The sequence below is a fragment of the Neofelis nebulosa genome, chromosome 12 (genome assembly GCF_028018385.1).
Source record: "Neofelis nebulosa isolate mNeoNeb1 chromosome 12, mNeoNeb1.pri, whole genome shotgun sequence".
NCBI lineage: Eukaryota > Metazoa > Chordata > Mammalia > Carnivora > Felidae > Neofelis > Neofelis nebulosa.
The window spans coordinates 12,593,956-12,609,039 of record NC_080793.1 but is presented as its reverse complement, the minus strand read 5'-3'; the positions used below and the strand labels follow the sequence as shown (position 1 = coordinate 12,609,039).

Below are 15,084 nucleotides of genomic sequence, written 5' to 3'. Positions count from 1 at the left end.
AGTTCTGTTTTTTTTTTTATTGTACCAGACTATTAACTTTAATAAAGCTTCATTACTCATGACAAAGTGAGAAATAACTCTGAAAACATTGATTGTCTTCCTTAGGCCCTTTATTGATTTTGTGAGTTTTATTCTAAAGATCCTATAATGTTATAATTAGGCTTTAAAAACTTGTACTGGCCAATGAATGAATAAACAAAATGTAGCATATTTATAATTTTTTTTAAATGTTACTTATTTTTGAGAGCGAGAGAGAGACAGAGTGCAAGTTGGGAAGGAGCATAGAGAGAGGGAAACAGAATCTGAAGCAGGCTCCAGGCTTTGAGTTGTCAGCACAGAACCTGAAAAAGGGCTTGAGCCCACAAGCCACAGGATCATGACGTGAGCCAAAGTTGGACACTCAACCGACTGAGCCACCCATGCACCCCAAAAATGTAGTATATTCCATGGAATGTTATTCAGCCTGAGAGAGAAAGGAAATTCGGACACATGCTATAATGTAGATGAACTTTGAAGATATTATGCCAAATGAAATAAGTCAACCACAAAAGGACAAATGTTGTGTGATTCCGCTACTTTTTTGAGGTCATAGAGACAGAGAATAGTGTGTTGGTTGCCTGGGAGAATGGGAGTTGGTGTTTAATGGATATAGACTTTCAGTTGGGGAAGATGAAAAAGTTCAAAAAATGGGTGGATGATGGTGATAGTTGTACGTAAGTGTGATGTATTTAATGCCACAAAATTGTACACTTAAAAATGGCTAAAACGGTAAAGTTCTGTATATTTAACCACAACTTTAAAAAGATTAAAACTGTAAAATTTTTTAAAAAATTAAAAAACTTAGATCCTTTTGTCTTACTAATTTCTGTATTCCTATAATTAAATTATCCTTTTTTAGTTTATCTGGAATTGAACTAAAAGAGCCACTTCATAGTTTAAAGAAGTGAATTGTCACAGGCATTGCAAATTAAAATTTGCCTAGTGATGACTTTTAGATAAGCTGGTTTTTCTTGCTTTTAAGTGCTGTAGGCCCAAGATGATTGTTTTATTTTCTTTTTTTGGTTTTTTAAGATAAGATGGAATTATTCAGAAGGCTTAAATTAATATGGTTCTCTTAGCTCACTAAAAATAATTCAAAGAAACAGCCCTCAAATTCAGAGTCAGACTTCAACAAAGACACATCTATTGTTTAGCAATTAGTAGTGGTGGAAAGGAATTTACTTTTATAAAGAAGGGATGATTTTCCATGGAGTTTTGTTAGATTTGTCCCACCCTTCCCAGGGCTAGGCTATGAGAAATTCATGTGAAAACCAATGCAGGAAAACAAACTCTGGAGCCAAGGAAAAAAGAAAAAATTGAGATTTATATAGTGTGATTTATATAGTCTTTTTTTTTTAAAAAAAAGAACTTCTTTGTCCACTTTAATTTTAAAGGGCTACAAACCCAGAGGATTGACCTGTTATAGCCTCTTTGAGACTTGATTTTTTTTCTTCCTTTTTGTTGTTTTCTGAACAGACAGCAATCTTATCAGGTCTGTGTTTTAGAAGGATAAAATTGGTAGCTACATAGAAGATGAATTAGAATCGGGAGAGAATAGAGTTAAGAGGAGCGATGCATTCCGGAAAAGGACAGAAGCACCTAGATACCTGGATTTGGATCAAGATCCACAGTTTTATCTATGAACCTAGGCAGGTTATTGAATCAGTCTAAGCCTCTCCTTGTCATACGAAGTTAATGTCTTTCTGGCAAAGTTTGTGTGAACATTAGAAACAATGCGTGTAAAGCTTTTTAGTACCATATTGGACATTTAATTGTCTGTAGTAACTAATAAGTAGTGTTGTCTTTTTATATTTAGCGAGATGATTTAAGTATTCCCCTTAAGATTTCCCAAAGTTGTACTCATTTGCTCACTGGTTGAACAACAAAAATTATGGGTATTGAGAGGGAAGTGATAAGAGAGTGTTTTGGTCCAAAAGGAATCTGAGGTATGTTTTCTGGCTCAGTGTTAACTGCCTTTGGGCTTGACAGTTGGAAATTTGATGAAGAGTCAGCCAGGCACACTCAAGAGTATTTCTTTTTGAGTCTCTTCATTCCAGTTGTCATCCATATCCACTTCCCCAAGTCACAGCATGTAGTACAGCATATTAGTCATTTGTCCTCCTCACATTACTTAGACCGTACCACTTAAACACTGATTAAAGAGTATTGTTCAACTAGATTTATTGAGTGCTGCCAGTAAGCAAGGATATAAAAATAATATGAATAAAATCTAACATCCCTGTACACAGATAGTTCACAGGGACTGTGTGAGCTCATTGTATGCCCAGCATTTACCATAGTGGTTTATACGTTATAATTATTTATGGAATGAATGACCAACCAATATAGTGGAGTAGGAAAGAGGTATAACATTATTTTACTGTGTGATAAATGCTATAGTTCTGTGATAGAATTAAAAAGCAAATAAACAAAAGCCTTAGGAGCCCTAGAGCAAAATAATGAATATTGCAGAAGGAAATGGGGAGATAGAATATGAATATTTGATTGTATCATAAGATTGCTGGTGAGGGAGAAGGACTACCTGGAGAAATGAAGACATTCCTAGATTAGCCAACAGCATGAACTGAGGCTTGAAAGCATAAAAATGCGTGACATATTTGGTGAGTTTCTGGTGTGGTTTGATAGAAGGAGATAAGACTAGAATGATAGATTGTCTCCATATTTAAGACTAGAATGATGGATTGTCTCCATATTTGAAGACTAATGATATAGACAGTTTGGATTTTATTCCATTTTCAGTCGAGTAGTCAAAGGTTTTGAGGAAGGAATGGGATATATGATCAGATCTAAATTTTAGATGTTAGCTGTGGGACCTTGATAATCAATGCCTAGAGAGAGTCTAGAAAGGGAGACTTATGTTGCAGTTAAGTTGAAAGAGAATGAAGTACTCACAAGTCAGTGACATGAAGGACGGCAAGGAAGGAATAGGATTGGGGTATGTTTTGGAACTAAAATCCATTAGAGTTCCAAGAGAGAATGAGAAAACGAGAACTTTTTTTTGACATCTCTGTCTTGGATCAGTGGTTGTTAACCAGGATAGGGAACCTACGAGGAAGAATATGCTTATGTGATGGATGGGAATTTACTTTGGACACGTGACATTGATTTTGAGGTGGCCATGGGACACGTAGCAGAGTTGTCCTATGTATTCTCACAACATCCTTTGCATACCATTATTTTTTACCAAGCACTATACTGTTTTATAATTACTTGTTTATTTGTCCATTTTTTCTACTGTTGTAAGCCTATCAAAGGTAAAGACTACCTATTATTCCTCACCATAACATTATACATAGTTCCTAGCACATTGTCAGACACTTAATACTGAATAGAAAGGAAAACATAACACGAGTAGCTATATGGAATTAGGGAGAAAACGTAGAACTAACAGTATCATCAGCATACCAAAAACAAGAAAAAAAGTTACAGCCATGTGAGCTAATGAGAAAGTCAGAGAAAAGTAGAAAAAGAAGAGGGACAGGGTGGAATTTAAAGAATGGGCAGAAGAAAAGGAACCTAAGTGACAGCTGAGAAAAGGTAGTTGGAGGTAGAAAATGGAAGCAAGAAAAAATTTCAGAATAAGGAAATGGTCAGTATTTTCATTTATTTCAGTGGTAAAAGATGATGAGAACTGTAAAGAATTCTTTGGGTTTTGAAATTTTGTATTGTTGTTGATTGATTTTTTTTTTTTTTTCCTTCCAAAATGATGCTAGGAGAGGGTAAACAAAATGCCGGGGCTACAGATGAGGTTTTAATACGTTTTTTAAGAAGTTCAGTGAGGGTTGGTGAGAGGTAGGGGAGCCAGATTTTTCATTGGGATTGCTTTCTGAGTAGGGTGTCCTGTCGAAGTGGTAGAAGTGGAGGCAGTTAATACTTCTTCAAGAAGAAAGAGTTTCAAGAAAACGAAGGAAATAAAGATACATTAGAGCCCTGGAATAGTGGCTGGGAACTACCACATTTTGTCTCAAGCATGTCAAGTTCAATTACAAGTATCATTCACACCTCTTTTATCAAGTTACGTAGGTCACTTATTGGGAGGTGATTTTTGCCTCCACTAATTGCACATTGGCAAATTCATGCCACTGCAAGTTCACTGTTTATGTTACTCTTCTGAATGTTAGTAACTAAAAAACAATACAAATAATCTGATAGTACTCCGTCCAAATAAAGACTTCACAAGTTTTTGAAAAGTAAGTAAACACTGATTATGTCCACTGCTTTTGAAGGACTATCAGAAGAGCATTTATCATGGGCAGTTCTTTTTTATTTTATTCTCCATTAGCTGGGTCTCTAGTGTTTAAAAGGAGATTGAGAATGAAAATGAATCTTCTTTTGGCAAGACCGAGGTGCATTCTTTGCCATGATCTTTGTAGAAGTCCATAGTTAAGCATAGGACTCTAAGCATAGTACCCTGTCACTTAGGGTACAGAACAGTGAATTTAGGCAAAAAGTTCATAAAGAGTTTTGATATCGTGAGACTTATTTTCTTTGTTTTATATTAAGTAAGCTCTGTGCCTAACATGGGGCTGAGACTCATGACCCTGAGATCAAGAGTCTCATGCTCTGCTGATTGAGCCATCCACGTGCCGCATAAAGCTAATTTTCAATTAGAAAATCTCTAGGGATCTTTTATAGGTCAGTAAGGATACAAGTAGTGAAAGAAATTGTGAATAATATAACATATTTGAACTTTTGGGTATGATGCAGGAGGCTGCATAATTAAACAAAATTACCTATAGTTTTACATGACTTACTGACTTATAAAAGGAGATAGAGAAGGAAACATCCCTGGACTTGACTCACCAACCTCTCCCTGTTAGTAACTAGACATGCTGGGGTCTAGGGTATCACTTGCATAAAAGAAGGAAACAGTTGGTGCCTACCAATACCAGGGTGTGCATAAGTCTATTATCTTCTTTAAAATGGGATAAAAATCCTTACTCTGTTTATGTTATGGAATTGTTAGGATGATAAAATGAGGTAATGAGTGTATATGTTTTAGTAATCTGTAAAATATCATACAAAGATGAAACATTTTTATTTAGAGTATTCCTTCACATTTATTTACATGTAAACAAATTAGAATGTGGAAAATAGGAAAGCTGTATATTTTGTCCTAATATTGTGTTTCCTAAACTGAATTATTTAAATTAGTTGATACTATTTCTCTTAAAATTGGAAGTTAGCTTGAAAAGCTATAACTCTTGGGTGCTTATGATGTTCTATGTGTATTGTTAAATGAGATGTACACCTGTTCCTTAGTAATTTTTATAGTGGTTGTGTTTTCTAGTAGTTATATAGTAGTAGATAGTACCTCATTTCACTTATGAAAACTCAGGTTCGTTATGACGAAGCTTACACTGTCATTATTCTAACTTGGGTTTTTCCTAAATCTTAATTGTGCGCTTTACCGTCATAAATATGATTTCTTATTGTCAGTCTATAAAAGATGATCTTACCTTTTCATTGGGTGGCTCTTGCTCTTTTCCATCTTTATTTGCCATTTATCTTATTTATTTTTTAGCAAATATTTGAGCACCTAATGTGTGCCAGGCATTGTTCCAGGTGCTAAGGATATAGCAGTTAATGAAACAGACGAAAATCTCTGCCCTGATGGAATTTAGGTTCTAGCTTACATGATATTTAAAAACAAATGATTAAAATGTAAAGTGTGTCAAGTGGTGATTGATAGTATGGGGAAAGGTAGGAAGATACATGGTAGCGCAGCGTGTTTTGGTGAAGAAGCTTGTTTGCTTTGTCCATTAGTTTAAACTCAGTATTGGAATCTGAAGGATGAAGAATTACAGTAGGGGTCTTCTTGTGGTAAATGGTATGAGGGATTAAAAACAAAATCACTTCATGTGGTCTCAAGACAGAGGTTGTGAATACTCTACAATTTTTCCAGGAGTACACCAAGTTCTGGGACACCTCTTTATTGTGGAGGCCAGAGAAGGGGAATCTTACTGTAATTTTCCGGTACTACTTCATGTTTTGATAAACTCATTCCCACCGAGTGATTCAGTTTTTTACAGGTGCCAAAACAAATAGTATTTTATAAAGTGTATTTTCCTATCACCTCCTCAAAGGAAATAGGTTGAACTTTGAGTCTGCCAAGTCTTCTCAGTTCCATAGTGTAAATACCGAAGTATATTATTTTTTTGAGTCTAGAGTATTATAGAAAGTTGTCAGTGTCTCAGATCATAGCTTTAGAGAAATTTCCCAGGCCCTGTGCTATCCTGTTAGTCACAATTTAAAAAATGGGAAAGGACTAATTAAGCATGAAAACCTTGCCTAAATTACTAGTTCTATAGAAGATAAAGGTTCCTTTACCCAATCCTGACTGTTTTTGGACAAGGCTCAAATTTGTGTCGTTGGAAAAGCATCATAATCTGACCGAAAAAGTATAGCTTCTGGAATCATAGATAACTGGGTTCAATTTTTGGCTTTGTCTCTAACCAGTTACATTACAGCCATTATCTTGAACAAGTTACACCATCTCTCTAGGTCTCAATTTTCTTATCTGTGTAATAAATAATATGAAGATTAAATTAAGAGGCACTCACCATCAAATTGTAATACATTGTAATAATATAAAAAATGTAAAATGCTATAGGAGCAGAAATAAGGCAGGCAATTTATTTGGTTCTGGGATGAGGATGGGCAGGCTACTAGGAGAAGAGGAGTTACATCATGAATGATGAGTTGGAGTTGGTGGAGTACAGAAGCAAAGAAATCACTTCAGGAAGAGGATCCAGGGAGGGCAAATAACATGGGAGTATTTAAGTATATATCCTTAGCAAGTACATTACCTCTTCTAATCTATTTCTCTTTTTTTTATTGAAGCATAATTGACATACAATATCCTACTGGTTTCAGCTGAAATTAGTCTAGGTCCTTGTCCCAACATGTTCCCATTGTTTTCTTTACCCTAAATCAGTACCTATTAACTTGTTCAATGTGCCTTTGTTTTCTGCTACACTATACACTCCTTTGGGGCAAGAATCTAATTTCTCATGTGTATCATGTATTATTCTTTATACACTAGACACTTAATAAGTATTCATTGAATGAATGAAGCAAAACTACGTTAAAAATTTTCAAATAAGTACATTTTGAAGTGTCTTTGAATGCCATATTATACATTTAAATTTAGTCCTATGAAATGTAAATCTGTGATAGTCATTTAAGCAAGGGAATTAATTTAAATAGAAAGCAGCAAAGAGTACTCAAGGGTTCGAGCCTTAGTTATGCCTAGTTAAATGACCTTCTCTTGGAGTTGCCATTTTCTCATCTGCTTAATAGTATTGATTATTTCTGAGTTTCTTTTGAAGTATAATATTCAGGGATTGTGTAATTCCTACTGCCAGGTGTTTATTTAGATGTGAGCCTTTGGGGGGAAAATAGTGCTTGGCACATGGTGTATGCTCAATAAATATATGTTCAATTGAAAGCCCAAAGCATAAATCAGGACTTCTTAATTGGAGAGATTAAACAGACTCTCAGAAACTTTACCTCTCTGAGGTACATGATGAGCATGGAGCTTGGAGCTACTTTTGTTTATTAGTTAAAGCTCTCTGAGTATGTTGTATTGTTTGTTCTGTTGCTGTTTTGGCAACCAAATGGGAACATAGCCATGCAGAACCAGGTTTTTAAATGGTAGATGAGTTTAAGTTTTATTGCAGGAGTCAATAAATAATTGAGTGGCTTTTTATAAGTGACATATTTTTATACTTCTTGCTGGGAATTTTTGGCATGAAACTCTTACTGGTAATGTTCGTGTTGAGTTGAGCTCTTAAGAAACCATGGGATGGGAAGATTGAGTTTTTAATGGATTTCTGATTTCTTGCTATGTAAGGTATTTCCCAGCTTTAGAATTTCTGCTTGCTCTGTCTTGAATTTATTTCTCTTGAGGATGAATATGAAATTTTATTGTTTAAAAACGTCTTGTTAATATTTGAAATTTAAGTATCAATAATATTAGAAAAACCTTATTGTCCTATGTGCTTTCAATTTTATTTATGTGTACAGCTTTGCAGATTAAAGAGTAGAAAACAGAAGTTTAGTACTTTATAGTGTTCGGAGTCCAAGAATAGAGTTGTAACATATGCCAAAGAAATCACTGTAGGTAGGCAGTTGTTCTCAAGGGATTATGTTTTATTTATTTATTTTAAATCAGAAATATCTTGGCCCTGAATAGCATCAAATTCCTTTACTATCTAGAATAAAAAGCCTAAATTATAAGTAAAGTCTTGGGAAAATATTTTGGAAGTATTATTTTTAAGTTTTCCATATGTATTTTGTAAGAATTAGAGCATAACTGAATATCTGGCAGACATTCTATATGAGTATCTTTATGGTTTTTGTTTTTCAGGCATTTTTAAAATATTTAATCATTCATGAGTTGAGCTTCATTCTTGAGTCATGGATGACAAGGCTTCTGTTGGAAAAATCAGTGTCTCCTCAGACTCAGTATCTACTCTTAATAGTGAAGATTTTGTCTTGGTTTCCAGGCAAGGAGATGAGACACCATCTACAAATAATGGAAGTGATGACGAGAAAACAGGACTCAAGGTAAAACTCCATAACCTAAGATTTTTTTGCTTAGCCTTGCTAAGCTCATTGCACTTGGCCTATAATAGAAAGGTATATGGAGTGAAACTGAAAAAATGGAAATAATATCCTAATTTTCTTAATGCTTAATTTTATTTACAATTAGTGATGGTGACAAATTTATGTTTGATTAAGGAGTTTCAATTTGATTAGCTTCTAAATTTTCTAATACCCCAACTCTCAAAACTAGTGGTCATGATACAAATATTTAAGTATTGTTTTTATTCTCCCATTAAATTAGAGTTTATTTCTAATTATTTCTTTTGGGCCCAGTATATGTAGTGTAAAGACAAGGGCAGGTCAGCAATGCTATTTGTAAAAAAATAAATAAATAAATTTTAGGATTATCGAAACTGAATATTAAATACCTTGGTTATTGGCCACTGCAGTTTGTTATATTTTCTAAGCCAAATAAACGATTACTTTTCACATACTCTGTTGATCATTCTTTTTATGGATATAAATAAAAACATTATTGGTTAATGTCATTTAAAATGTAAATAGCTTTAAAAATATTACCATTCTTGTTTATGTTTATCCATTCAGAAACTATTTATGGAGTATTGATTGTGTGCCAAGTACTAAATACTGGAGATAACAGTGATGAATAAGGCCACAAAGCCCCCTGCCCTCACAGAGCTGTTATTCTCAGACTTTAAAACAGACTTTAAGCAGATAAGAAAATGAATATGTTAAGTAAATTTAGGTGCTGTGAAGAAAATCAGAGTGGGATACATGGATAAAGAGTGAAGGGCTGTTACTATTTTAGAGAATGTCTTGAAATGACATTTGAGACAGAGACCTGAATGAAATGAGGAAGAAGACCATGGAGAAAGCTGGGAAAGAGCTTTGTAAAAGGAACAAGAAGATAGACCCTGAGGAGGACCACTCTTATTAGGACAGAAAGATTAGAGCAGAGTGAATAAAGTAAATAAAAAGTGGTAAAGTATGCTATCCAGTGATTGGCAGAGGCTGGATCATGTAGAACTCTGTAGAGCTTAGAAATTTGAACTTTGTTATAAACATGAAGGGAGGGTGTTGGAGAGTTTTCAATGGGGACATGATCTGATTTACATTTTAAAAAGTTCACTGGCTGAGAGATATTTCCAGCATGGCAGCATAAGGAGCTCTCTGGACCCATTCCTTAGCAAAATTGGTGACAATTATTTAAAAAAAACAACCATTTAAAGTCTTTGGAAATGTTCTAAAGGAAATATAGCAACTGAAGAAACATTTATTCAAGGAAATTTACTAAAATTTGGTAAAGAATCTGTGGTATTTGAACCAAGCCCATTGCTTTCCTCACCTATCCCAGTTGAGGAAGATGGCCACTCCACTCCACATCAGTGCAATCAAGAAGACAGGATTTCCCCTCCCCCCAGCTCCTCACTGGAGGGCTGTCTTCTGGGAAGAGCAGGATGATTGCATTTCTCATCCTGCCCCCAGCTACATTTTGCTAGCCAAGTGTGACTCAGTGGTGGGGGCTCCCTTTTTTTTGCTCAGTCCTGTTCTTGGCATAGAGGCTCTACTTTGGGCACTGTGCTGCTGAGAATATTGAGAGTCCAGCTGCCTTAGCTTTGGCCTCTAAAGTAGTGGTTCCACACCACTACAGGCAAGCAAAAGACCTGAGACTACTGTATCAAGTCCTACACCCTCCAGGCACTCAGCTTCTAGAGATGGGGTGTCACTCAAAATAAAGCATGTTATTGTCCACCCTCCCAACTTTATAGCTGTGGCCTACAGATTTTCTCTGTAATGAGAAGGGCATCATAAAACAGCTCCTGGTCTCTTCCCAGAGAAACTGACTTTATTTATAGCAGAGTGTAGAGAAGTTCAAGCCTAAGGGTACTCTCATAAACCATAGAGATTGTGGCGAAAGGTAACTGAGAAGAGTTCGGTAGATTGATTGGACATATAGATTTAACTGTAGGCTTTCTAGGAGGAAACTGACTCTTAGTGTCAGAGCAAATCTCAAACGTTGACCTCCAAAACTCTCCCTTCAAACTAATGTCAATTTGATTAGTTTATTCTGTGCAGTAGTTTGTACTCAGGTGCACTGTTGAAAACTTTAGAGCAACTGGCCATATTAGTGGAGTTTAACATTTAGGTATGGTCAGAGAAAGAGACCAAGCACTCTGACAAAGTTGCTCTCATCCCAGGATGTCTGCAGGTAAAGCCAAATCATCCCAGAGGAACAATGGCAGAGGCTTAACACTATAGGAATTAGGGAAATAGAATTTCCTAAAATAAGCCATCTAGCTGCTAAATAAGCAAGCATAAAAAATAACATGTCCCAGAGTGGGGAGACCAGTACTGTGACTTGGTACAGTATATTATCTAAAATGTCAAGTTTCCAAAACAAAATTGTGAAACATGCAAATAAACAAGAAAAAATAACCTATTCATCATTAAAAAAAAAAAAAATCAGGCAGCAGACACTGCTTGTGAGAGTGACATGTTGGATTTAATATGCAAACTCTTCAAAGTAGCCATTAAGTTCAATGAACTAAAATCATGCTTAAAGAAATAAAGTATGATGATGTCAAATCAAATAGAGAATATCAATATGGAGATAGAAATTATAAAAAAGAATCAAATGGAAATTTTGAAGTGGAAAAGCACAATAACTGAAACGGGAGATTCAGTGAGAGGGGCTCAATAATAAATTTCAACTGGCAAAAAAGAATGAGAGGTGATGTCATCAAAATGTAGTCATTTTCAGGATTTTCAAGGAGTTTTCTACCATCGTACCCTCAGAGAACACTGATTTAGACAATTGCTCATGGAAGAGAGAGGCTTTGTGGAAGTTGAGGAACCCGTCAGAGAGGTTTCAGAATACTTGGAGAAAAAACATCCAAGATTGGATCCATTGAAGACAATAAAAGGAGCAGTTTCACTTTACCTGTGTCACCCTTCCCCTAAGACCACACACACGTCAGTGCCAGTAAAGACTTACTCAGCCCATGATTTCCTCCGTATGGGGAAGTGAAAGCAGGTGATTGCATACCTGGATTCCACAGCTGTGTGAGATACTCTCCCAAAAGCTTACTTCTTTCTTACTTCATCCAAAATATCAAATTGTGAACTACACGACTTGGGGGGTGGATAGTTGGGAGAAGAGCATCTAAAGCTGGGAATGGAACATATCAAAGAGACACATTTTATTAACTGCTTTGGGAGCTCCATGAGGAAGCCCATTCATGAGCCACTGGGGTTGTCTCCCCTACTGGCTCATGGGTACCTCCAAGCTCTCTGCAGCTCACTGAGACACACCCTCACACAGTGACTGCCTTCTTGTGCATGCCCCTGAGGGCAAGAATGGTCAAAATGAGGGGCGCCTGGGTGGCTCAGTCGGTTGAGCGTCCGACTTCGCCTCAGGTCATGATTTCAGTTTGTGAGTTCGAGCCCCGCGTTGGGCTCTGCGCTGACAGCTCAGAGCCTGGAGCCTGCTTCAGATTCTGTGTCTTCTTCTCTCTCTCTCTGCCCCATCCCCACTCATGCTCTGTCTCTCTCTGTCTTAAAAATAAATAAAACATTTAAAAAAAAAATGGTCAAAATGATCCTTTGCAGATGGCTAGTGAGCATGCATAGAGACTGGATTATTCTCTGGATAAGGAGAAACCACATGCTTAAGCAGCCATCACCACTTTAGGGAATGCAAATGCAATGGAAATCATCAAGGGCAGACTGAATCAAGCAGATGAAATTACTATGAGGTAGAAGACTATTTGACATTATCTAGTCTGAAAAAAAGGAGAAAAATGAAAATGAGTGAGGAAAGCCTACGCGAACTGTGGTATACCATTAAAATAAACAATGTATGCATTATTAGTGTTTCAAAAGAAGAAGAGACAGGAAAATGGGCAGAAAGCTTATTGAGACATAATGAATGAGACTTTCCCAAATTTGGGGAGAGATTTGGACATCCAAGTTCATGAAGCTTATAGGTTTCCCCAAGATTTCAACCCAAAATGATTCTTTTCCAAGACACATTATAATAAAACTGTCTAAAATAAGAGACAGATTTTGGGGCTCCTGGGTGGCTCAGTCGGTTAAGCATCTGACTTGATTTCAGCTTAGGTCATTATCTTACAGTTTGTGAGCCCCATGTCAGGCTCCACACTGACAGTATGGAGCTTGCTTGGGATTCTGTCTCCGTGCCCCTCCCCTCTTTCTCTTTCTCTCTCTCTCTCTCTCTCTCAAAATAAATAATAAGACAAAGGTATTAAAAATAACTATAGTTAATGAAAATAATATGTGAAATGAATGATATAATAACAAATATACAATATAAAAAGTTAATATGTACATCAAAACTCTAAAATGTTGAGGAGAGTGGTGTGTTTGTATATGATTAAAGTTTTATGAAAGTCAGATATACTGTTGTATTAGTAAGATGTTTTATGTAAGCATTATGGTAACCACAAAGCAAAAATCTATGATAGTTACATAAGAGATAAAAAGAAGAGAATCAGGGTATACCGCCTTGAAAAATAGCAGTTCACGAAGGAAGACAGTGAGAAAGGAACAAGGGAACTACAAAACAACCAGAAAACAATAACATAGCATTATAAGTTCATACCTATCAATAATTACTTTAAATGTAAATGAACCAAACTCTGCAAATGATGTAGTGTTGAATGGATAAAAAAAATAAGACCTTCCCACTGTATTCTGCCTGTTAGAGACTCATTTCAGCCTTAAGGACACACACAGACTCCATGTGAAGAGTTGGAAAAGCTATTCCATGAAATGGAAACCAAAAGAGAGCAGGGATAACTAAATTTATAACAGACAAAATAGACTTTAACTCAAAAACTGTAAGAAGAGACAAAGAGTATAATGTAATGAAAAATGGATCAGTTCATTAAGAGGATATAACAAGTGTACATATATATGTACTGAGCATCAGAGTACCTAAATATATTAAGCAAAATAGATCTGAAGGAAGAAATAGACCATACGATAATAATAGGGAACTTCAGTAGTCTATTTTAAACAATGGATCATTTGGACACAAAACTAATAAGGAAACTTTGGACTTGAACTATACCTTAAACCAAGTGGGCCTAACAGGCATATATAAAACATTCTACCCAACAGCAGAATACATATTCTTCTCAAGCATACACAGAATATTTTCCAGAATGGATCATATGTTAAGTCACAAAACAAATCTTAACAAATTGAAGACTGAAACGATGCCAGATATCTTTTCTAGCCATAGTGGTACGAAGTCAGAAATTAATAACAAGAGGAAAATTTGAAAATCAACAAATATTTGGAAATTAACATATTCCTGAACAACCACTGGATCAAAGAAGAAATCAAAAGAGAAATCAAAAAACATTTTGAAACAAGCAAAATGGACACATAACATTTCACATTCCACAATGTGTATGTGGAATCTAAGTCAAAGTCAAAGTGAAATGGTGGTTGCTAGGGGTAGGAGGTGATGGTGGGAGAAAGGAGATGTTAAAGAGTACAAGTTTTCAGTTATGCAGTTATTAGGTTTTGGAGATCTAATATACAGCATTGGGACTATAGTTAACAATACTGTATTATATAATTAATTGAAAGTACCTAAGAGAATAAATCTTAAATGCTCTCACCACACACAGAAATGGTAATTATGTGAGTTGGTGGATGTATTAACCTTATTGTGGTAATCATTTCACAATATATACACTTATCAAATCATGTTGTACACCTTAAACTTATACAATGTTTTATTTCAATTAAGTCTTGATAAAATTGGAACAAAAGTAAAGACCCTCCCATAGATTTTTTTCATAAAAAATTATCAGAAGTGTTTAAAATCTTTTAAAAAATGAAATATTTTTACCATAGTCATAAGAAATATCAAAATAATTTGGCTGAGTGGAAGAAGACAGGTCCTCCCCCTGAAGAAAAGACAGTGCTACTTATGTATAATTGTAGAAGATGCAAACCTAATCTATAGTCACAGAAAGCCATTCAGTGGTTGCCTGAGGGTGTGATGATGGGACAGGGAAAAAGAGTAGGAGTAGAAAGGGCACAAGGAGTTTTGGGCATTATGGATATGTCCACTGACTTGACTGGTGTGTACATATGCCAGAATTCACCAAAGTGCATATTTAAAATACATGCATTTAAATGTACATGTGCTCACTTTGGGAGCACGTATATTAAAATTGTAATGATACAGAGAAGACTAGCATGGCCCCTGTGCAAGGATGACACATGATGCACATCGAGTATACCATAACATATTTGCTTTTTTTAAAAGAAAGGATTAAACAGATTTTATTATTTTAATTTATTTTTTAATTTTTATTTTTTTTATTAAGTAGGCTCCACCCCCAGCATGGAGCTTGAACTCACAACCCTGAGATCAAGAGTCACATGCTCACATAGGGGCGCCTGGGTGGCTCA

The 15,084-nt window shown here is 35.6% G+C and overlaps 1 protein-coding gene and 1 non-coding gene across 6 annotated transcripts in view; both read left to right on the top strand.

The window, feature by feature from the left end:
- RABGAP1 (RAB GTPase activating protein 1) overlaps positions 1-15,084 on the top strand; it is a 181,158-nt gene that overhangs the window by 16,546 nt on the left and 149,528 nt on the right. For 4 of the 5 annotated variants that reach the window (XR_009251422.1, XM_058694213.1, XM_058694214.1 and 1 more), the window contains exon 2: positions 8,432-8,631. The exons of the other annotated variant lie outside the window; for it this stretch is intronic. Coding sequence is in view for 3 of the 4 variants with exons in the window: in XM_058694213.1 (XP_058550196.1) it covers positions 8,482-8,631 (150 nt within the window). In the remaining variant the exon portion in view is untranslated. The remainder of the gene's footprint in view (positions 1-8,431; positions 8,632-15,084) is intronic. 5 annotated transcript variants of the gene reach the window in all.
- LOC131492329 (U6 spliceosomal RNA) lies at positions 14,814-14,924 on the top strand. The gene has a single exon (XR_009252017.1). It is a non-coding gene; the product is annotated as a U6 spliceosomal RNA (small nuclear RNA).